This window comes from Bombina bombina, chromosome 3, assembly GCF_027579735.1.
Source record: "Bombina bombina isolate aBomBom1 chromosome 3, aBomBom1.pri, whole genome shotgun sequence".
NCBI lineage: Eukaryota > Metazoa > Chordata > Amphibia > Anura > Bombinatoridae > Bombina > Bombina bombina.
In genome coordinates this window covers 613,770,459-613,795,450 of record NC_069501.1, presented here as the reverse complement: position 1 = coordinate 613,795,450, position 24,992 = coordinate 613,770,459, and the positions used below count along the sequence as shown (strand labels likewise).

The 24,992-nt window shown below is 40.9% G+C and overlaps 1 protein-coding gene across 4 annotated transcripts in view; it reads right to left on the bottom strand.

Moving 5' to 3' along the window:
* NFYC (nuclear transcription factor Y subunit gamma) overlaps positions 1-24,992 on the bottom strand; it is a 299,824-nt gene that overhangs the window by 88,138 nt on the left and 186,694 nt on the right. For all 4 annotated transcript variants that reach the window (XM_053707222.1, XM_053707224.1, XM_053707223.1 and 1 more), the window contains 2 exons: positions 23,638-23,751; positions 6,918-7,013 (listed from right to left, as the gene is read on the bottom strand). In XM_053707222.1, the coding sequence (XP_053563197.1) occupies positions 6,918-7,013; positions 23,638-23,751 (210 nt within the window). The remainder of the gene's footprint in view (positions 1-6,917; positions 7,014-23,637; positions 23,752-24,992) is intronic.

Genomic DNA, 24,992 nt, shown 5'->3' with positions numbered 1-24,992 from the left:
AGGACATAATGAAGGAACCACAATTTCTCTACTAATGTTGTTGGAATTCACAACTTTAGGTAAAAATTCAAAAGAAGTTCGCAACACCGCCTTATCCTGATGAAAAATCAGAAAAGGAGACTCACATGAAAGAGCAGATAATTCAGAAACTCTTCTGGCAGAAGAGATGGCCAAAAGGAACAAAACTTTCCAAGAAAGTAATTTAATGTCCAATGAATGCATAGGTTCAAACGGAGGAGCTTGAAGAGCTCCCAGAACCAAATTCAAACTCCAAGGAGGAGAAATTGACTTAATGACAGGTTTTATACGAACCAAAGCTTGTACAAAACAATGAATATCAGGAAGAATAGCAATCTTTCTGTGAAAAAGAACAGAAAGAGCAGAGATTTGTCCTTTCAAAGAACTTGCGGACAAACCCTTATCTAAACCATCCTGAAGGAACTGTAAAATTCTCGCTATTCTAAAAGAATGCCAGGAAAAATGATGAGAAAGACACCAAGAAATATAAGTCTTCCAGACTCTATAATATATCTCTCGAGATACAGATTTACGAGCCTGTAACATAGTATTAATCACAGAGTCAGAGAAACCTCTTTGACCAAGAATCAAGCGTTCAATCTCCATACCTTTAAATTTAAGGATTTCAGATCCTGATGGAAAAAAGGACCTTGTGACAGAAGGTCTGGTCTTAACGGAAGAGTCCACAGTTGGCAAGAGGCCATCCGGACAAGATCTGCATACCAAAACCTGTGAGGCCATGCCGGAGCTACCAGCAGAACAAACGAGCATTCCTTCAGAATCTTGGAGATTACTCTTGGAAGAAGAACTAGAGGCGGAAAGATATAGGCAGGATGATACTTCCAAGGAAGTGATAATGCATCCACTGCCTCCGCCTGAGGATCCCGGGATCTGGACAGATACCTGGGAAGTTTCTTGTTTAGATGGGACGCCATCAGATCTATTTCTGGAAGTTCCCACATTTGAACAATCTGAAGAAATACCTCTGGGTGAAGAGACCATTCGCCCGGATGCAACGTTTGGCGACTGAGATAATCCGCTTCCCAATTGTCTACACCTGGAATATGAACCGCAGAGATTAGACAGGAGCTGGATTCCGCCCAAACCAAAATTCGAGATACTTCTTTAATAGCCAGAGGACTGTGAGTCCCTCCTTGATGATTGATGTATGCCACAGTTGTGACATTGTCTGTCTGAAAACAAATGAACGATTCTCTCTTCAGAAGAGGCCAAAACTGAAGAGCTCTGAAAATTGCACGGAGTTCCAAAATATTGATCGGTAATCTCACCTCCTGAGATTCCCAAACTCCTTGTGCCGTCAGAGATCCCCACACAGCTCCCCAACCTGTGAGACTTGCATCTGTTGAAATTACAGTCCAGGTCGGAAGCACAAAAGAAGCCCCCTGAATTAAACGATGGTGATCTGTCCACCATGTTAGAGAGTGTCGAACAATCGGTTTTAAAGATATTAATTGAGATATCTTCGTGTAATCCTTGCACCATTGCTTCAGCATACAGAGCTGAAGAGGTCGCATGTGAAAACGAGCAAAGGGGATTGCGTCCGATGCAGCAGTCATAAGACCTAGAATTTCCATGCATAAGGCTACCGAAGGGAATGATTGTGACTGAAGGTTTCGACAAGCTGTAATCAATTTTAAACGTCTCTTGTCTGTTAAAGACAGAGTCATGGACACTGAATCCATCTGGAAACCCAGAAAGGTTACCTTTGTCTGAGGAATCAAAGAACTTTTTGGTAAATTGATCCTCCAACCATGATCTTGAAGAAACAACACAAGTCGATTCGTATGAGATTCTGCTAAATGTAAAGACTGAGCAAGTACCAAGATATCGTCCAAATAAGGAAATACCACAATACCCTGTTCTCTGATTACAGACAGCAGGGCACCGAGAACCTTTGTAAAAATTCTTGGAGCTGTAGCTAGGCCAAACGGCAGAGCCACAAACTGGTAATGCTTGTCTAGGAAAGAGAATCTCAGAAACTGATAGTGATCTGGATGAATCGGAATATGCAGATATGCATCCTGTAAATCTATTGTGGACATATAATTCCCTTGCTGAACAAAAGGTAAGATAGTCCTTACAGTTACCATCTTGAACGTTGGTATCCTTACATAACGATTCAATATTTTTAGATCCAGAACTGGTCTGAAGGAATTCTCCTTCTTTGGTACAATGAAGAGATTTGAATAAAACCCCATCCCCTGTTCCGGAACTGGAACTGGCATAATTACTCCAGTCAACTCTAGATCTGAAACACATTTCAGAAATGCTTGAGCTTTTACTGGATTTACTGGGACACGGGAAAGAAAAAATCTCTTTGCAGGAGGTCTCAACTTGAAACAAATTCTGTACCCTTCTGAAACAATGCTCTGAATCCAAAGATTGTGAACAGAATTGATCCAAATTTCCTTGAAAAAACGTAACCGCCCCCTACCAGCTGAGCTGGAATGAGGGCCGCACCTTCATGTGGACTTAGAAGCAGGCTTTGCCTTTCTAGCTGGCTTGGATTTATTCCAGACTGGAGATGGTCTCCAAACTGAAACTGCTCCTGAGGATGAAGGATCAGGCTTTTGTTCTTTGTTGAAACGAAAGGAACGAAAACGATTATTAGCCCTGTTTTTACCTTTAGATTTTTTATCCTGTGGTAAAAAAGTTCCTTTCCCACCAGTAACAGTTGAAATAATGGAATCCAACTGAGAACCAAATAATTTGTTACCCTGGAAAGAAATGGAAAGTAAAGTTGATTTAGAAGCCATATCAGCATTCCAAGTTTTAAGCCATAAAGCTCTTCTAGCTAAAATAGCTAGAGACATAAACCTGACATCAACTCTGATAATATCAAAAATGGCATCACAGATAAAATTATTAGCATGTTGAAGAATAATAATATCATGAGAATCACGATGTGTTACTTGTTGCGCTAAAGTTTCCAACCAAAAAGTTGAAGCTGCAGCAACATCAGCCAAAGATATAGCAGGTCTAAGAAGATTACCTGAACACAGATAAGCTTTTCTTAGAAAGGACTCCATTTTCCTATCTAGAGGATCCTTAAACGAAGTACCATCTGACGTAGGAATAGTAGTACATTTAGCAAGGGTAGAAATAGCCCCATCAACTTTAGGGATCTTGTCCCAAAATTCTAATCTGTCAGGTGGCACAGGATATAATTGCTTAAAACGTTTAGAAGGAGTAAATGAATTACCCAAATTATCCCATTCTTTTGAAATTACTGCAGAAATAGCATCAGGGACAGGAAAAACTTCTGGAATAACTACAGGAGTTTTAAAAACCTTATTTAAACGTTTAGATTTAGTATCAAGAGGACCAGAATCCTCTATTTCTAAAGCAATTAGGACTTCTTTAAGCAAAGAACGAATAAATTCCATTTTAAATAAATATGAAGATTTATCAGCATCAACCTCTGAGACAGAATCCTCTGAACCAGAGGAATCATCAGAATCAGAATGATGATGTTCAGTTAAAAATTCATTTGTAGGGAGAGAAGTTTTAAAAGATTTTTTATGTTTACTAGAAGGAGAAATAACAGACATAGCCTTCTTTATGGATTCAGAAACAAAATCTCTTATATTATCAGGAACATTCTGCACCTTAGATGTTGAAGGAACTGCAACAGGCAATGGTACTTTACTAAAGGAAATATTATCTGCTTTAACAAATTTGTCATGACAATCAATACAAACAACAGCTGGAGGAATAGCTACCAAAAGTTTACAGCAGATACACTTAGCTTTGGTAGATTCAGCACTTGACAGCGATTTTCCTGTAGTATCTTCTGACTCAGATGCAACGTGAGACATCTTGCAATATGTAAGAGAAAAAACAACATATATATAAAGCAAAATTGATCAAATTCCTTAAATGACAGTTTCAGGAATGGGAAAAAATGCCAAAGAACAAGCTTCTAGCAACCAGAAGCAATAAAAAATGAGACTTAAATAATGTGGAGACAAGAGTGACGCCCATATTTTTTCGCGCCAAATAAGACGCCCACATTATTTGGCGCCTAAATGCTTTTTGGCGCCAAAAATGACGCCACATCCGGAACGCCGACATTTTTGGCGCAAAATAACGTCAAAAAGTGACGCAACTTCCGGCGACACGTATGACGCCGGAAACGGAAATAGAATTTTTGCGCCAAAAAAGTCCGTGCCAAGAATGACGCAATAAAATGAAGCATTTTCAGCCCCCGCGAGCCTAACAGCCCACAGGGAAAAAGTCAAATTTTAAGGTAAGAAAAATGTTAAATTAAAATGCATTATCCCAAATATGAAACTGACTGTCTGAAAAATAAGGAAAGTTGAACATTCTGAGTCAAGGCAAATAAATGTTTGAATACATATATTTAGAACTTTATAAACAAAGTGCCCAACCATAGCTAGGAGTGTCACAAAAAATAAGACTTACTTACCCCAGGACACTCATCTACATATAGTAGATAGCCAAACCAGTACTGAAACGAGAATCAGCAGAGGTAATGGTATATATAAGAGTATATCGTCGATCTGAAAAGGGAGGTAAGAGATGAATCTCTACGACCGATAACAGAGAACCTATGAAATAGACCCCTTAGAAGGAGATCACTGCATTCAAATAGGCAATACTCCTCACATCCCTCTGACATTCACTGCATGCTGAGAGGAAAACCGGGCTCCAACTTGCTGCGGAGCGCATATCAACGTAGAATCTAGCACAAACTTACTTCACCACCTCCATCGGAGGCAAAGTTTGTAAAACTGAATTGTGGGTGTGGTGAGGGGTGTATTTATAGGCATTTTGAGGTTTGGGAAACTTTGCCCCTCCTGGTAGGAATGTATATCCCATACGTCACTAGCTCATGGACTCTTGCTAATTACATGAAAGAAATATATCCCATGTTATGGAGGATTGTGGACCATCCCCATTTTACGAAAGAAACTGTAGTGTCATTTAAGAATCGAAACTGGGAAAAACCTTGGTCCTTAAGAAGTAAAAACATTTTTGTGATAATGGTATCCTTGAGAGTGAAAGTCGTTCTATGCAGCTGAAATTTAACAGTTACCAGATAAAAGTGGCTCAACTTATTTCAATGGAACTTATATCTTTTAACTAGCTGCTCTGACAATAGTAGTACAAAATCTCTTTTCATGTTTTTAAAAGCAGTGAAGTTGTGGCAAATTCTTTCACCGAGATATTAATTTCTTGAATTATTTGTATTAAAGCCAAGTGTCAGGATGGCGGTCTTTAAGGAATTTATTGATTACAAGAGCATGGAAAACTTCCACATATCTCAGATCATGACAATAAAAAAAAAAAAAAAAAAAAAAAAAAAGAATTATATAAGATATTGCTGAACTATGTACTAACAGGGGAGTAAGGTGCACCATCCTTTAGGAAGGGGACAGCTCAATAAATGAGGCAGCTATGTAATCTAAGGAGACCTAGGTAGAGAGTCTGAAGCAAGATACAGAAGAAGTCATACATAAGTTATCCCTGTGGCCCAATGGGCATAGTATGAGAAAGCTGTGTATCTAGCGGCAATCTTAGTTCACATGAATTAAATTAAATTATGTTGGAGATAAAAGCAAGAGATTAAAATCCTCCATTTCATAAAAGTAAAGTAAAATAATTACTGCAGAGGCAAATAAAACATTGAGCCAAGTATCTCGGCTTGCCTTTACCCAGAAATACCCTGTATACACTGTTACCAATATACCAGAGGATTCTGGGTAAGAAATGCAAATTGGATATGCAACATCTCAGGCTTTTTAGTTCACATAAATGAAATATAGAGTTCAGTGAAAACCTGAAAGAGACATTAAACTGCTGGGCACAAGTACCTTACAATGGCTACTACTACTCTCTACGGTATTGCATTTCATCCTGCTCATGCAGCTCTTTACAAATCCGTTCTCTTGTTTTAATAGTTTAAAGGAATGCATACTCATAGAACAGTATTATTGCCTTTTATTTATTTTTTACAGCTGTATAACATGCTTACGATTAGGGAGCATGATACAAAGTCAGGAATCTCTTGTTCAACAGTTTGAAGTTTTTACTTTTCCCCAAATGGTAACAAGAATAAACCTGTTTCCTGTTTGGTCATGATGAATGAGACAGAAAGGGTCAGAGACAGAGTGTGTCAAAGGAAAGGAAGAGAGACAGAATGAGATTAAGAGAGAGCAAACAAAACAGGGACTGAGACAAAGTGAGAACATTAAGATGCATGGTAACAATTATTCCTAGCGTAGAATAAATAAATATATGGACAGTTTAGGGATAATGAACAATTCAACATAACAAAAAAAAACTTTAGTAAACTCTTCAAAATTGAGAGTGTAGCAGCCAGCAGCTGTAAACATCCGACTGAAAGCCCCAGCCATCATCACACAGCTTCCAGTCAAGGATGTTTACAACGGCTGCAACTGCCTGCAGACATACAAGTCAACTGACATTGCTAATTATCTATCTTCTATATAAGGTGGCAGCACAATACAATATGGTATAGTTTACAAACCAAATATGATTATGGGCTGTATTTTACACTCCTTATAAGTATCCCATTCTTCCCCAGATTCCTGCTGAACAATTTTCTTTCCTATTAAAAAGTGTGTGCGTTTATTACAAAGTACTACTTTGATTACAAACATAACCCAAGATGAGCAATATCCTTCAACTCAGTAAAAGTATATATATTTTTATATTCCCTAAAAGAAAAGTTCTGAAAAAAATAATTCTATTTTTTTTAAATTCCATTAAGCATAAGATTTCTTCTATAGAACAGGGTAAAAAATGTAAAGTCATTGCATTTTTACAGGATAAGTGCAGTTAAGCAAGAGAGGTCAACAAATATGGCTTGTGTTCATCTCCAGAATTCTTACCTGGCGCTTAGGAGGTTTCAATTCATCCCTGGGAACAATGTCAATTAGAAAATCAAACTGATCAAATTTTGTGATCGCCATAGCAATGTCATTTCTCTGGTAACATGAAAGAAAGTCAAAAAGTGAAGACTATGAACTACAAGACTGAATAAAATGTCACAGTAAGGTGTTAAAAATAAATATACCCTCAGAAGAGCTACAGAACATATAAATATTGAATTTCAGTCAATGTAACAAATGAGAAAAACTGCTAATTGCATTGTAAAAAATGCTAAAAATGTGTATACTTAATCTTATAATAAAATAAAAGTGTCTCTCAACTTTGATGATTCTTCGTAGAAAAACAAAGAATTACATGAGACCAAGATAAAGTTATCCTGTTTGAAAACAATATAATTACTAAAAAAAACACACTTATTTTTAACCAGCTCCCACCATGTGTAACTGCTTAAAAAAAAAAGGTTAAATAAAAACTACAAAAAGCATTTATCATAGTAACAACGAAAGGATAATAGTATTTGATCATTAAGGTCAATTTCTGCTACACAGTGCTCCAAGTCAGTCATGCTAGACTTGCAAAACAAACAAAAAACATAAATTATGCTTACCTGATAATATAATTTCCATTGTTACGAGGAGAGTACACGGCTTCATTCATTACTTGTGGAAAATACAGAACCTGGCCAACAGGAGGAGGCAAAGACAACCCAGCCAAAGGCTTAACCCCTTTAGGACCAACGACATACAGGGCACGTCATACAAAAAACGGTCCTTAATGACCGACGTACCCTGTACGTCGTCAGTGGATTCAAGCGGTGGAAGCGATCCTGATCACTTCTAGCCGCTTTCATGTTATTGCAGTGATGCCTCGATATTGAGGCATACTGCAATAACATTTTTTAGGCACCAGATGCAGAAAGAGCCACTCTGTAGCCCTCTTTGCATCGGCCAGCAATGGTGCAGATGGTTGGTGGGTAGGAGCCCAAGATGGCAGACAATAAGGTGGAGGGGGGAGGGTTAGAGAGCTGTTTGAGGGGGATCATAGAGGTTGGGGGCTAAGGTTGTCTACTACACTAAAGCTAAAATTAACCCTACAAGCTCTATAATTAACCCCTTCACGGCTGGGCATAATACAAGTGTGGTGTGCAGTGGCTTCTAATTACTAAAAAGTAATGCCAAAGCCATAAATGTCTGCTAATTCTGAACAAAGGGAATCCCAGAGAAGCATTCACAATCATTTGTGCTATAATTGCACAAGCTGTTTGTAAATAATTTCAGTGAGAAACTTAAAGTTTGTGAAAAAGTAAACAATTTTTTTTTTATTTGATCGCATTTGGCGGTGAAATGGTGGCATTAAATATACCAAAATGGGTCTAGATCAATACTTTGGGTTGTCTACTAAAAAAAAAAAATTATATACATGTTAAGGGATAATCAGGGATTCCTGACAGATATCAGTGTTCCAATGTAACTTTCGCTAATTTAAAAAAAAAAAAAAAAATGGTTTGGAAATAGAAAAGTGCTACTTGTATTTCTTTCATGTAATTGGCAAGAGTCCATGAGCTAGTGACGTATGGGATATACAATCCTACCAGGAGGGGCAAAGTTTCCCAAACCTCAAATGCCTATAAATACACCCCTCACCACACCCACAATTCAGTTTTACAAACTTTGCCTCCCTATGGAGGTGGTGAAGTAAGTTTGTGCTAAGATTTCTACGTTGACATGCGCTTCGCAGCATTTTGAAGCCAGATTCCTCTCAGAGTACAGCGAATGTCAGAGGGACGTAGAGAGTATTACCTATTGGATGCAATGATTTTCCTAACGGGGGTCTTTTTCATGGGTTCTCTGTTATCGGTCGTAGAGATTCATCTCATACCTCCCTTTTCAGATCGACGATATACTCTCATATACCATTACCTCTACTGATAACTGTTTCAGTACTGGTTTGGCTATCTGCTATATGTGGATGGGTGTCTTTGGGTATGTTTTTATTTCTTAAGATACCTCAGCTATGGTTTGGCACTTTATGCATTTATATAAAGTTCTAAATATATGTATTGTACTTATATTTGCCATGAGTCAGGTTTATGTATTTCCTTTTGCAGATTGTCAGTTTCATATTTGGGAAAGTTAATATTGAGAAATATTTTTCTTACCTGGGGTTTAGTCTTTTTTTTCAATTGACAACTTATTCAAATTGCGGGCTGTCTTAGGCTTGCAGGTGCGCTTAATGCTACACTTTATTGCGTCATTCTTGGCACGAAGAGCACGTCCGTTGATGCAAGTTAGTCATTTCCAGCGTCATACTTGACACAGGGGTTCACACAGGGTTGCGTCGCTAGTGACGCGAGTGTGTCATTTCCGGACATGGCTGGCGCCAAAAAAAATTTCAGTTACGTTGTGCGTCATACTTGGCGCCCAATTTCTTTCATTATTTATTGCCCCATTGCTTTTTCCTCTTGCCTTTTGCTATGTCAGAGGGCTATGCTATTTGCTTTTTTTCCCATTCCTGAAACTCTCATATAAGGAAATTGATAATTTTGCTTTATATGTTGTTTTTTCTTTTACATTTTGCAAGATGTCTCAATCTGATCCTGCCTCAGAAGTATCTGCTGGAACTTTGCTGCCTGACATCGGTTCTACCAAAGCTAAGTGCATTTGTTGTAAAATTGTGGAGATTATATCTCCAAATGTCATTTGTAATAGTTGTCATGATAAACTTTTACATGCAGATAGAGTTTCCATCTGTAATAGTACATTGTCGGTTGCAGTTCCCTCAACTTCTAATGTACATGATATACCTATGAATTTTAAAGAATTTGTTACTGATTCTATTCAGAAGGCTTTGTCTGCATTTCCACCTTCTAATAAGCGTAAGAGGTCTTTTAAAACTTCTGATAAAGTTGATGAAATTTCAAATGACCGACAACATAATGAATTATCCACCTCTGATGAGGATCTATCTGATTTAGAAGATCCTTCCTCAGACATTGACAAATCTACTTATTTATTTAAAATAGAGTATATGCGTTCTTTGTTAAAAGAAGTGTTAATTACTTTGGATATTGAGGAAGCTAGTCCTCTTGATATTAAAACCAGTAAACGTTTAAATGCTGTTTTTAAACCTACTGTGGTTACTCCGGAGGTTTTTCCTATTCCTGATGCTATTTCTGACATGATTTCTAAGGAATGGAATAAGCCAGGTACTCCTTTTAATCCTTCTGCAAGGTTTAAAAAATTGTATCCTTTACCAGCAATTGCAATAGAGTTTTGGGAAAAGATCCCCAAAGTTGATGGGGCTATTTCTACTCTTGCTAAACTAACCACTATTCCTATGGAAGATAGTACTTCCTTTAAAGATCCTTTAGATAGGAAGATTGAATCTTATCTAAGGAAAGCCTATTTATATTAGGGTCATCTTCTTAGGCCTGCAATTACTTTGGCTGATGTTGCAGCTGCTTCAACTTTTTGGTTGGAGAATTTAGCGCAACAAGAATTGGATTCTGACTTATCTAGCATTGTTTGCTTACTGCAACATGCTAATCATTTTATTTGTGATGCCATTTTTGATATTATCAAAATTGATGTTAGATCCATGTCTTTAGCTATTTTAGCTAGAAGAGCCTTGTGGCTTAAATCTTGGAATGCTGATATGACATCTAAGTTTAGATTGCTATCTCTTTCTTTCCAAGGTAATAATTTATTTGGTTCTCAGTTGGATTCTATTACTTCAACTGTTACTGGGGGGAAAGGAGTTTTTTTGCCTCATAATAAAAAACCTAAGGGTAAATCTAAGGCTTCTAATCGTTTTCGTTCCTTTCGTCAAGATAAAGAACAAAAACCTAATCCTTCCCCCAAGGAATCTGTTTCCAATTGGAAGCCTTCCTCAAATTGGAATAAATCCAAGCCTTTTAAGAAACCAAAGTCAGACCCTAAGTCCGCATGAAGGTGCGGCCCTCATTCCAGCTCAACTGGTAGGGGGCAGATTAAGGTTTTTCAAAGATGTCTGGATAAATTATGTCCAAAATCAATGGATTCAGAGCATTGTCTCTCAGGGGTACCAAATTGGATTCAGAGTAAGACCTCCTGTGAGGAGATTTTTTCTCTCATGCATCCCAGTGAATCCAGTAAAAGCTCAGGCTTTCCTGAAGAGTGTTTCAGATCTGGAGGTTTCAGGGGTAATCATGCCGGTTCCTTTTCAGGAACAAGGCCTGGAGTTTTATTCAAATCTATTCATTGTCCCAAAGAAAGAAAATTCATTCAGACCAGTTCTGGATCTGAAAATTTTGAATCGTTATGTAAGAGTACCAACTTTCAAAATGGTGACTATAAGGACTATTCTGCCTTTTGTTCAGCAAGGGATTGTGTCTACAATAGACTTGCAGGATGCTTTCCTTTATATTCCGATTCATCCAGAACATTATCAGTTCCTGAGATTCTCTTTTCTAGACAAGCATTACCAATTTGTTGCTCTTCCATTTGGCCTACCAACAGCTCCAATAATCTTTTCAAAGGTTCTGCGTGCCATACTCTCTGTAATCAGAGAACAGGGTATTGCGGTGTTTCCTTATTTGGAAGATATATTGGTACTAGCTCAGTCTTTACGTTCTGCAGAATCTCACACGAATCAACTTGTGTTGTTTCTTCGAAAACATGGTTGGAGGATCAATTTACCAAAAAGTTTTTTGATTCCTCAGACAAGGGTCACCTTTTTAGGTTTCCAGATAGATTCAGTCTCCATGACTCTGTCTCTAACAGACAAGAGACGTTTGAAATTGGTTGCAGCATGTCGGCGCCTTCAGTCTCAGTCATTCCCTTCACTGGCTATGTGCATGGAAGTTTTAGGCCTCATGACTGTAGCATCGGACGCGATTCCTTTTGCTCGTTTTCACATGAGACCTCTCCAGCTTTGCATGCTGAATCAATGGTGCCGGGATTTTACAAAGTTATCACAATTAATATCCTTAAATCCCAATATTCAACACTCTCTGGCGTGGTGGTTAAATCACCAGCGTTTAGTTCAAGGGGTCTCTTTTGTTCGGCTAACCTGGACTGTGATCACAACAGATGCGAGTCTTTAAGGTTGGGGAGCTGTCTGGGGATCTCTGACAGCACAAGGAGTTTGGAAATCTCAAGAGGTGAGATTACCAATCAATATTTTAGAACTCCGTGCAATTCTCAGAGCTCTTCAGTTTTGGCCTCTGTTGAAGAGAGAACCGTTCATTTGTTTTCAGACAGACAATATCACAACGGTGGCATATGTCAATCATCAGGGTGGGACTCTCAGTCCCCTAGCTATGAAAGAAGTATCTCGGATACTTGTTTGGGCGGAATCCAGCTCTTGTCTAATTTCTGCGGTTCATATCCCAGGTGGATTATCTCAGCCGTCAGACTTTACATCCAGGGGAGTGGTCTCTCCATCCGGATGTGTTTTCTCAGATTGTTCAGATGTGGGGTCTTCCAGAAATAGATCTGATGGCCTCTCATCTAAACAAGAAACTTTCCAGATACCTGTCCAGGTCCAGGGATTCTCAGGCGGAAGCAGTGGATGCGCTGACACTTCCTTGGTGTTATCAACCTGCTTATATCTTCCCGCCTCTAGTTCTTCTTCCGAGAGTGATCTCCAAGATCATCATGGAACAATCGTTTGTGTTGCTGGTGGCTCCAGCATGGCCCCACAGGTTTTGGAATACGGATCTTGTTCGGATGTCCAGTTGCCAACCTTGGCCACTTCCGTTAAGGCCGGACCTACTGTCTCAAGGTCCGTTTTTCCATCAGGATCTCAAATCATTAAATTTGAAGGTATGGAAATTGAACGCTTTGTATTAAGTCAGAGGTTTTTTTGACTCAGTAATTAATACTATGTTACAAGCTCGTAAATCTGTCTCTAGGAAGATTTATTATCGAGTTTGGAAGATTTACATTTCATGAAGGCATTCTTTTAGAATTCCTAGAATTTTACAGTTTCTCCAGGATGGTTTGGATATGGGTTTGTCTGCAAGTTCCTTGAAGGGACAAGTTTTATTTCACAGAAAGATTGCTAAACTTCCTGATATTCACTGTTTTGTACAGGCTTTAGTTTGTATTAAGCCCGTCATTAAATCAATTTCTCTTCCTTGGAGTCTTAATTTGGTTTTTAAGGAGTTACAGGCTCCTCCGTTTGAGCCTATGCATTCTTTGGACATTAAATTACTATCTTGGAAAGTATTGTTCCTTTTGGCCATCTCTTCTGCTAGAAGAGTGTCTGAGCTATCTGCTCTTTCTTGTGAATCTCCTTTTCTGATTTTTCATCAGGATAAGGCGGTTTTGCAGACTTAATTTGAATTTTTACCTAAAGTTGTGAATTCTAACATCATTAGTAGAGAAATTGTTGTTCCTTCTTTGTGTCCTAATCCCAAGAATACTTTGGAAAGATCCTTACATTCTTTGGATGTGGTAAGAGCTTTGAAATTGGCCTCTTGGTTAAAGCTTTTGATTCTTCAAGCTTATTTGGAGTCGGGTCAAGCCCCACCTCAGAGAATTACAGCTCATTCTACTAGATCAGTCTCCACTTCGTGGGCTTTTAAGAATGAAGCTTCAGTTGATCAGATTTGCAAAGCAACGACTTGGTCCTCTTTGCATACATTTACTAAATTTTACCGTTTTGATGTATTGGCTTCTTCTGAAGCAGTTTTTGGTAGAAAAGTTCTTCAGGCAGCTGTTTCAGTCTGATTCTTCTGCTGATGTTTTAAGTTTTTCTTTTCTTCATGAGAATAACATATTTTGAGTTGTGGATTATTTTTTCAGCATTTGGCTGTTTATTTTTATCCCTCCCTCTCTAGTGACTCTTGCGTGGAGTTCCACATCTTGGGTATTTGATATCCCATACGTCACTAGCTCATGGACTCTTGCCAATTACATGAAAGAAAACAATTTATGTAAGAACTTACCTGATAAATTCATTTCTTTCATATTGGCAAGAGTCCATGAGGCCCACCCTTTTTATATGGTTATGATTTTTTTGTATAAAGCACAATTATTCCAAATTTCTTTGTTGATACTTTTTAGTCCTTTATCACCCCACTACTTGGCTATTCGTTAAACTGAATTGTGGGTGTGGTGAGGGGTGTATTTATAGGCATTTTGAGGTTTGGGAAACTTTGCCCCTCCTGGTAGGATTGTATATCCCATACGTCACTAGCTCATGGACTCTTGCCAATATGAAAGAAATGAATTTATCAGGTAAGTTCTTACATAAATTATGTTTTATTGCCCTATAACTTGCAAAAAAAAAAACATGTAAACATTGGGTATTTCTAAACTCAGGGCAAAATTTAGAAACTATTTAGTATGGTTGTTCTTTGGTGGTTGTAGATGTGTAACAGATTTCGGGGATCAAAGTTAGAAAGTGTGTGTTTTTTTTTCCATTTTTTCATATCATTTTATAATTTTTTATAGTAAATTATAAGATATGATGAAAATAATGGTATCTTTAGAAAGTCCATTTAATGGCGAGAAAAACGGTATATGTGTGGGTACAGTAAATGAGTAAGAGGAAAATTACAGCTAAACACAAACACAAAACGGTCAGAAAATGGGTTTAAATACCTCCCCCACTCCCCTCATCCCCCAGTCATTCTGCCGAGGGAAAAAAAGAACAGTAATAGAAATATCAAGGTATAATTGGTGCCAGAAGAAAAACAAAAGAAATTTAGGTCCGCCAACGGAGAACCGGGCGGGAGCAGTGGACTCTCCTCGTACAGATGGAAATAAAATTATCAGGTAAGCATAATTTATGTTTTCCATCTTAATACGTGGAGAGTCCACGGCTTCATTCATTACTTGTGGGATTAAAAGCTATCAGATATTTTTTGGATACAGCCACACGCTACTCTTTAGAATTCAAACTATTCTTTTGTGAAATTATTGAATTTTTATTAAAGCATAATTTCTTTATGTTTAACTAGTACTAAAGCCCGTGTACACGGGCCATTTTTTTCAGAACAGCGGTCCCACCCCTTGCTCTCTCCCCCCTTTCTTTTGCTCTCTCTTCCCCCCTCTTTTGCTTTCTTTCCCCCCTCTCTTTTGCTTTCTCTCCCCCCTCTCCTTTGTTCTCTCTCCCCCCTCTCCTTTACTCTCTCTCTCTCCCCTCTTTTACTCTCTCTCTCTCCCCTCTTTTACTCTCTCTCTCTCCCCTCTTTTACTCTCTCTCTCTCCCCTCTTTTACTCTCTCTCTCTCCCCTCTTTTACTCTCTCTCTCTCCCCTCTTTTACTCTCTCTCTCTCCCCTCTTTTACTCTCTCCATCCTTTCTTTTGCTCTCTCTCCCCCCTCTTTGGCTTCCCCCCCCCTCTTTGGCTCTCTCCCCTCTTTGGCTCTCTCTCTCCCCTCTTTGGCTCCCCCCCTTTGGCTCTCTTTCCCCCCTCTTTGGCTCTCTCTCCCCCCTCTTTGGCTCTCTCTCCCCCCTCTTTGGCTCTCTCTCCCCCCCCTCTTTGGCTCCCCCCTCCCCTTTGGCTCCCCCCTCCCCTTTGGCTCTCCCCCCCCCTCTTTTGCTCTCCCCTCCCCTCTTTGGCTCTCCCCTCCCCTCTTTGGCTCTCTCCCCCCTCTTCTCTTTGGCTCTCTGCCCCCCCGCCTTCTCTTTGGCTCTCTGCCCCCCCCCTTCTCTTTGGCTCTCTGCCCCCCCCCTTCTCTTTGGCTCTCTGCCCCCCCCCTTCTCTTTGGCTCTCTGCCCCCCCCTTCTCTTTGGCTCTCTGCCCCCCCCTTCTCTTTGGCTCTCTGCCCCCCCCTTCTCTTTGGCTCTCTGCCCCCCCCCTTCTCTTTGGCTCTCTGCCCCCCCCCTTCTCTTTGGCTCTCTGCCCCCCCCCCTTCTCTTTGGCTCTCTGCCCCCCCCCCCTTCTCTTTGGCTCTCTGCCCCCCCCCCTTCTCTTTGGCTCTCTGCCCCCCCCCCCCTTCTCTTTGGCTCTCTGCCCCCCCCCTTCTCTTTGGCTCTCTGCCCCCCCCCCCTTCTCTTTGGCTCTCTGCCCCCCCCCCTTTCTCTTTGGCTCTCTGCCCCCCCTTTTCTCTTTGGCTCTCTGCCCCCCCTTTTCTCTTTGGCTCTCTGCCCCCCCTTTTCTCTTTGGCTCTCTGCCCCCCCTTTTCTCTTTGGCTCTCTGCCCCCCCCTTCTCTTTAGCTCTCTGCCCCCCCCTTCTCTTTGGCTCTCTGCCCCCCCTTCTCTTTGGCTCTCTGCCCCCCCCCTTCTCTTTGGCTCTCTGCCCCCCCCCCTTCTCTTTGGCTCTCTGCCCCCCCCCTTCTCTTTGGCTCTCTGCCCCCCCCCCCTTCTCTTTGGCTCTCTGCCCCCCCCCTTCTCTTTGGCTCTCTGCCCTCCCCCTTCTCTTTGGCTCTCTGCCCTCCCCCTTCTCTTTGGCTCTCTGCCCTCCCCCTTCTCTTTGGCTCTCTGCCCTCCCCCTTCTCTTTGGCTCTCTGCCCCCCCCCTTCTCTTTGGCTCTCTGCCCCCCCTTCTCTTTGGCTCTCTGCCCCCCCCCCCCCCTTCTCTTTGGCTCTCTGCCCCCCCCTTCTCTTTGGCTCTCTGCCCCCCCCCTTCTCTTTGGCTCTCTGCCCCCCCCCCTTCTCTTTGGCTCTCTGCCCCCCCCCCTTCTCTTTGGCTCTCTGCCCCTCCCCCTTCTCTTTGGCTCTCTGCCCCCCCCCTTCTCTTTGGCTCTCTGCCCCCCCTTCTCTTTGGCTCTCTGCCCCCCCCTCCTGCTCCCTCTCTGGCTATGTCTTCGCGGGACCCCGCCCCATCGCGGCAACACCCGCCCGGCCACGCCCCTCGCGACGCCCAGCCACGCCCCTCGCGACGCTCCCGTCGGCCACAAACAGCTGTGAGGTCTGGGGAGCGCGTTGCCGCTTCTCACGCAGCAGACCTCACAGCTGTTGAGTAGCTTGCGCTCCCTATCTCACAGCTGCTTGTATGCTGTGTACCTCGCGCTCCCAATCTGTCAGCTGTCAGCTATGCCGAGGTGCGCGAGAATAGAATCTAAGGCCAAGTGTTTGTCTGTACTGCGCATGACGGCTTCAGACAAACACTTGTCTTTTATAATATAGGATAATGAATATTACGTGCAGGTTTGTGGCACAGCGATGGGGGCAAAATTTGCCCCCTCGTTTGCCAACCTGTATGTAGCGTGGTGGGAGGACCTATACCTTTACACTTTGTCTAATCCGTTTGCAAAGCATATTATTAAGTACATGCGATTCATAGATGATCTTATATTTATAGTGGAGGATAAACTTGAATTAAGCACCTTTTTAGAGTATGTTAACACCAACGACTTAAATTTGAGATTTGCAGGTGAATTACAACAATACAAAATATGTTTCTTAGATTTAGAACTTACAGGTGATCCAGAAAAAGGTACAATATTGACTGATACATATCGCAAACCAACAGCTGGAAATACCATACTCCATGCCAAATCATGTCATCCTCCACACTTAATTAGATCAATTCCCAAAGCTCAGTATATTAGAATGAGAAGAAATACTAACTGCAATGAGAAATTCAATTCACAATGTACTGATCTTACAAACAGATTAAAGCAGAGAGGATACTCGATGAAGATTCTTAATGAATCTCACGAGAAGATAAAGTATAAGACTCAAAGTGAAGTGATAACAACTAAGAAAAGATCAGATCAAGATTTTAATAAGGATAAAATTGTCTTTACTACCGAGTATTCTAAACAATTCAATGAAATCACAGCTATTCTTAGGAAACATCTACATATATTAAAAGAAGATGAATCTTTGGGTAATATTTTTCAAACTTGTAAATTTGTGTCCAAGAAACCCCCGACTCTGGGAACCAGGTTGGTGCCCAGTATGGTAAATACAACAACAAAAAAACAGGGGAGTAACTGGATAAAGAAAAAGGGCACATACAAATGTGGCACTAGACCATGCATTACATGTGAAGTTATTGAAAAAAGTGATACCTTTACTAGTTCAGCAACACATGAAAGATATAATATGGAGTTCTATGCAAACTGTAGGACTGAATTTGTGGTCTATCTAATAGAATGTTCTCTTTGCTCCCTATAATACATTGGTCAAACGACCAGGGAGCTCCGATCGCGCATTAGGGAACACATTAGGGATACCAAAAATTACAATAAAGATTCGGCGGTAGCAGTCCACTTTAACCAAATACATATGACCCACATAGCACATATCACTGTTAAAGTTATTGACAAAATTCAGTCACCCATCAGAGGGGGCAAAAAACAAAAATTGTTGCTCAAACGTGAATTATTTTGGATATATAAACTTAAAACGATAGCACCACAGGGTTTGAATAGAGAATGGGATATGTCTTATTATGTGGAATAATTATTTACATACCAATTTTTTGGCCTATCTATTTAAGGTTAATCTATTATGCAAGAACTTTGATAAGGTCTATTTTTTAATAGTGCATATAGAAATTTACTTTTTCTAGATATTAGATTTGACATCAATATCCCATTCATATTAAATATTAAATATCAAATATTATATACCTAGTTTAACTAGGAATGAACAAATAATGGGATATATCTAAGTCCATAAATAAGAATGTATGAGTACATTTTCCTATTCTTTGATTTAATACTCTCTATATTTATTAAATGTATTTATCACAAAATAATAATCATAGTTTTGCCGCAGGGGTCGACTTTGAATCTGTATTTATAAAGTTATAGTATAGTGTTGAAATTGTTGGTTCATATGTGCCCATATATTATTTACAATTGTACATTTTAAAAAGTAATTTAGTATATATACATATATATATATATGTTTTCTCAAATGTAATATACTTTTCTGTGTCCATAGAAAGTGCTAGGTGAGGGCAAGCAGTTTTAACACTATTTTACACAGGTGTTTCTATAGCTTTACCATCATTGGGTACTTCCCCTTTAAATAGCAGGGGTTGTACTATCATATCTCACTCCTATGATTAAGTGCCGAGCATAGGCACGAAACATGTAAGGAGGGTTATCACCTGCTACCCTTTGTACTTTTTTGCCAAATTGGCTTTTTAGAAATATGTCAAATAAAGTATTTTATTTTTAAACTTACTTTTTACTCTGCTTGTTGCTGCCGTAATTTTTCGTCTTTTTGCATTACAAGCAGCGGAACCGGCTGCCAATAGCGGCGTGCACCCCCAGTGCTCCACTACTATTTTCCCCATACACTTCCAGTTGAGTTAGAAGCCGGCTAAGGGCCTGTAGCGGTACGGCGTTCGTGACAGTTCCTGGGAAACAAATACCCAAGCTCTAGAGGACACGGAATGAAAACGGGAGGATAAAAAAAAAAAAAAAAAAAAGAGGCGGACACTAGTCTGAGGGCACCACAGCCTGTAAAACCTCTCTCCCAAAAGCTGCTTCAGTTGAAGAAAACACGTAAAATTTGTAAAACTTTGACAAAGTATGTAAGGAGGACCAGGTAGCCACCTTACAAATCTGCTCCATAGAGACCTCATTCTTGAAGGCCCAAGAAGAAGCCACAGCTCTAGTTGAATGAGCCGTAATCCTCTAAAGAGGCTTATGTCCCGCTGTCAGGCGAATCATGCTCCTCAGCTAAAAAGATAGGGAAGTGGAAGAAGCCTTCTGCCCTTTGCACTTCCCTGAATAGACAACAAATAACGCTGAAGTCTGTCTGAAATCCTTCGTAGCCTGAAGATACAATTTCAAAGCTCGAACCTCATCCAAGTTATGAAGTAACTGTTCCTTTGAAGAAGAAGGGTTAGGGCACAAGGAAGGAACTACAATCCCTGATTAATGTTGCGATCAGACACAACCTTTGGGAGAAATCCCAACCCAGTGCGAAGGACAGCCTTATCGGAATGAAAAACAAGGTAAGGAGGCTCACTTTGCAAGGCCGCAAACTCTGCGTGCCGAAGCAATAGCCAGTACAAAAAGAACCTTCCAAGAAAGTATCTTAATATCAAGAGAATGTATAGGCTCAAACGGAGCCGTCTGCAAAAACCTAAGAACCAGATTTAAACTCCAAGGAGGAGCAGAATGTCTGAATACAGGCCTGATCCTGGATAGAGCCTGAAGAAAAAGCTCAGCAAGCTTCTTGTGTAACACAGATAGAGCCGAAATCTGTCCCCTTAAGGAACTTGCGGCAAGTCCCTTGTCCAAACCATCCTTGAGGAAGGAAAGTATCCTGGATACCCTGACTTTATGCCAAGAATATCCACAAGTCTCACACCAGAGTAATAAGGTCCTCCACACCTAATGATAGATGCATCGGGTGACCGGCTTCCTGGCTTGAATGAGAGTATCAATCACACTCTCAGAAAACCCTCTCCTGGCTAAAACTAAGCGTTCAATCTCCACGCAGTCAGCCTCAGAGAATCTAGATTTTGATACACAAAGGGGCCCTGTACCAGCAGATGCCTGCGACAGGCAGGGCCGGCGCTTGTGTAAGTACAGGCAGCCACTTTAGAGCGCCAAGAGCGGGAGTTTTATCTGCCTTGCGCCACATGATAGAAGTTTTTTTAAATGCAGTCACTCAGTTATGTGGCTGTGGAGACATGCGCCGTGGGGCTTGCGAGTTGCGCTAATATATTTTCAATGTGCACAGACAGTGTGTGTGTGGAGTGAATCCCTTACTGTCTGAGCGGGAAATCAGATTCAGAATGCGAGGCGCATTGCTAACCACAGAGGCTTTGCCTTTACTCAGATGTGAGCGTGTCCCCTGCTCTCTAGCTGCCTTGCTCTCAGCAGTACAGACAGTAATTCATTGGACCCAGGTAGTGCAGGATGTTGTGATCGGATGTCATGTCTGTGCTGGTGCAGCTGCTGTAATTTCAGTGCTGTGAGACAGGTCCAGTCCTATCATGACACTGAGCAAGTTGGCGGAGGAAAGGAAGGCAGGAAATGGCTGCTTATGTGTTGTTGCATTGTCTGCACATGGCTGTGCTGAAGTTGTTGCGTTGTCAGTGCAGTGTCCGTTTTTCAAATAATGGATATGTTTACATTATGCAGTCACTGACTGCTTTATATAGTATTTAGTGCACAAAACACTAGTTACTTTCTCATGCAATCTGTATAGCAGTGTAAGGAATTCTCCCTCTGTTTCCCAATTCTTCAAAACACTATGCTTTCAAAGTTACAGTCCCTGTATAGCTCCCAGTGACACAGAGTTATTAGGAGCTGGCTCTTATCCACCATGAAAATGAACTTATTAAAAGTACATTCAACATCAAAGAGGGACATATTTTCTTTGCTAGGCCCCTTTTTCTCATCGAGGGGAGTCTCCAACTCGATCATCTCTGACAGAGAGTCACACCAATAGGTAGTGGCTCCCGCCACCGCAGTGACCGCCGCTGCAGGCTGAAATACAAACCCCGTGTGCTGAAAGATTTTTCTTAACAGTCTCTAATTTCTTATCCACGGGTTCATTAAACGACAAACTATCCTCGAGTGGGATAGTGGTGTGCTTAGCGAGCGCGGAGATCGCTCCATCCACCTTAGGGACAGATCCCCACAATTCTAGCTGAGAATCAGGAACCGGGAACAATTTCTTAAACAAAGAAGGGGAGAAAGATGAACCTAGTCTCTCCCATTCATTTTTTATAATATTCACCATCTTTACAGGAACACGGGAAAGTCTGTGTCACCACCCTTTCCTCATAAACTTTATAAAGCTTAGGTTTAAAAGGTTCTTCCGGTAAATTCGGTTCCGGAAGCTCTAGAATAGGCAACACATCTTAATAAAAAAAGCGTAAGTGCGCCATCCTAAACAAAGTCTGGTTCATCCGCAGTCGGAGGTTTAGAGGCCGCAGATTCCGACCCAGAGAAAGAGTCCTCCGAAGTATCAGAGTCCTCTGCCTCAGCGGATAATCTCTCAGATACATCCAACGGAGTAGATGACCCCTGGGAAGGACAGCACTGTTTAACCTTTCGCTTGTGCGAAATAAAGCACTGAAGGCTGCAGACACCGCCGTATGCAACTGATCTGCAAAATCTGGCGGCCACAGAGCCCCTCCTGCAGGAGGATTAGTAGTGCACTGGGGAGCTGCATGTGTAAACGAAGATGATAGTAGGGAACGCACCTTGCTGGACAGAAACCACTCAGAGGTGGACGACTTAGTGGTACTAGACATCTTGTTCTTTTTAGATATCACTATTTTATCAAGGCATGTGGAAAATAGTTGAGCAGGCGGATATACCGTAACCTCCTCACAATAAACAGAGGCATTAGATTTAGGCAAAGAGGGAGTACCCTCAAACGCATCAGAGTCCTACATAGCTTGCGCCTTTAATATGGACTATAGAAAAAAAATAAATGGCACCTTTATACACCCAATGGCCGGGGGCACTCACCACCTCCTATGACCCAGGCCCACAGAAAAAACGCTTTTATCTCCTGCAACCGACAGTCAGGAAAAGGAAGAGAATAAGGCCACACCCGGTCACATGGAGTGACATGCAGGACCGCCTCTGCAGCCGAGAAAAAGCGCGCCAAACTAAACAGGCTGCGCAGTAATCAAAATGACAGAAGAACCTGACTGTTCACACATTGCCAGAGCCACATCTCACACATATCGCAGCAAAAACACAATAAAACAATCATGTATACATCCCCCCCCTGTTCAATAATCACCTTCCAGAGATATTACCCTTGATTCTATACAGATAATAGGAGTCACTGTGACCCTGTCTTTATGCGTTATTACATGAATAAAAAATGAAATGATCTTAAGAGAATCTACGCTGTGGAACATGAACACGGCCTCTCAAGTTTGACAGTGGACTTGAGTAATAGAAAGCAAGCAGTGAAACTTGGCAACACTAATTGCTTAAGGAGCTGTTAATATGAGTCTGGATGGTTTCGCAGAAAGACTCTCCCTGCATCTCCAGGCCCTAACATTCGTCAATGCTCTCACTGAGAGGCTGACAAGACTACTTAAAGGGACATAATACTCATATGCTAAATCACTTGAAACTGATGCAGTATAACTGTAAAAAGCTGACAGGAAAATATCACCTGAGCATCTCTATGTAAAAAAGGAAGATATTTTACCTCACAATCTCCTCAGCTCAGCAAAGTGAGTTCTGTGTAAAAAGTTATACTCGACTGCTCCCAGCTGCAGGTAAAAAAAATTAAAAAAATGAAGAAATGAACAGCAGCCAATCAGCATCAGCAGTGCTGAGGTCATGAACTTTTACTGTGATCTCATGAGATTTGACTTGACTCTCTTGAGATTTCATAGTAAGCTTCCTTTACCTGATTGGTGAAATAATATGAGAGTGCACGATGCTCATCCCTTCAGATGTCCCAGGACAGACACACTAAAATGCTGCTTAGAAATCCTTTACAATGGGAGGTGGCTACTGAGGAACTTTTGAGGTAAAATATCTTTCTTTTTTACATAGAGATGTTCAGGAGATATTTTCTAGTCAGCTTTTTACAGCTATGCTGCATCACTTTCAAGTGTTTAAACATTTGGGTATTATGGCCCTTTAAAACTCCAGTCCCATTCCGAAGAGTACTACCCTCCATAAGAGACTACTATTCCAAATCTTCCGACACTTCTCTGCCATCCTCCTGTGATGAAAGGCAAAGAATGACTGGGGGATGTATTTAAGCCTTTGGCTGGGGAGTCTTTGCCTCCTCCTGATGGCCAGGTTCTGTATTTCCCACAAGTAATGAATGAAGCCGTGGACTCTCCTCGTATTAAGATGGAAAAATACCTTTGGTTTAATTACCTGCAAAGTTCTTCTTTTGTTGTCCTCCGTATGGATCCAGGCACGTAGTGTTAACTCCGTTATAAAAATTTGAGCAGCTTTGGCAAACAAAACTGGAGCTTCTGCACTGATCATCTGTGTTAAGAAGCAAAGCAACTGTTTTTTAGAACACAAACTTAGCAATATGATGTACAACAAAAGACAGAATGAACTGACATTTGAATGCCAGTGTAAGAGCACTGGGATTTACAGGACAGTGAGTTCACATATCCGTCCGGAGGTAATGCTTCAAGAAAATGATCCTCACTGGAGTAGATGGATACAGAATCTACAAGACAAAATGGGAAGAAGCGCCACACCGGAATGGATTTACGTTTAGATCATATAAGTTCACATAAAAAGATGTTTAATAACAAATGCCAAATGCACCTCACAATAAAAGCCTCGTTCAGAGCCGAGGTACACTGCAATCATTCTTAAAACCTGTACGGTACCAGAGTACACCCGATGTCCTTCCCAGGAGGCTGCAGTTTCTCAATCCTGAATCTCTGCCAACTCGTCCCGGGTATGTTTACTCGTTTGTAAAGAACTGTTGGTGGAATGTCTCTCTTTTAGTGTCCGGATACAAACAAGTGTCTAATGGTATCCTGAAAAGTCCACTTCAGCCTTCGTATTCAATTAGTAATAGTCTCTCTAGGTGAATACGAAGGCTTTATGTGAACTTATATGATCTATACTTAGATCCATTCCGGTGTGGCTCTTCTTTTTCACATTTTATCTTAGCAATATAATAACCAATAAAATAGATAAGTATACAACCTGAAACTCATAAGTTAAAGCGATATGAAACCCAGAATTTTTCTTTTGTGATTCAGACAGAGCATACCATTTTAAAACAGAAGTTTCCAATTTACTTCTATTATCAGATTTACTTTGTTCCTTTGATATTGTGTTGAAGAGTTACCTACGTAGGCATCTGGAGCACTACATGGGAGGAAAGCATACATCACTGGTTTTCAACAAAAGATACTAAGAGAACAAAAAAACATAATTTATGCTTACCTGATAAATTCCTTTCTTCTGTAGTGTGATCAGTCCACGGGTCATCATTACTTCTGGGATATTACTCCTCCCCAACAGGAAGTGCAAGAGGATTCACCCAGCAGAGCTGCATATAGCTCCTCCCCTCTACGTCACTCCCAGTCATTCGACCAAGGACCAACGAGAAAGGAAAAGCCAAGGGTGAAGTGGTGACTGGAGTATAAATTAAAAAATATTTACCTGCCTTAAAAACAGGGCGGGCCGTGGACTGATCACACTACAGAAGAAAGGAATTTATCAGGTAAGCATAAATTATGTTTTCTTCTGTTAAGTGT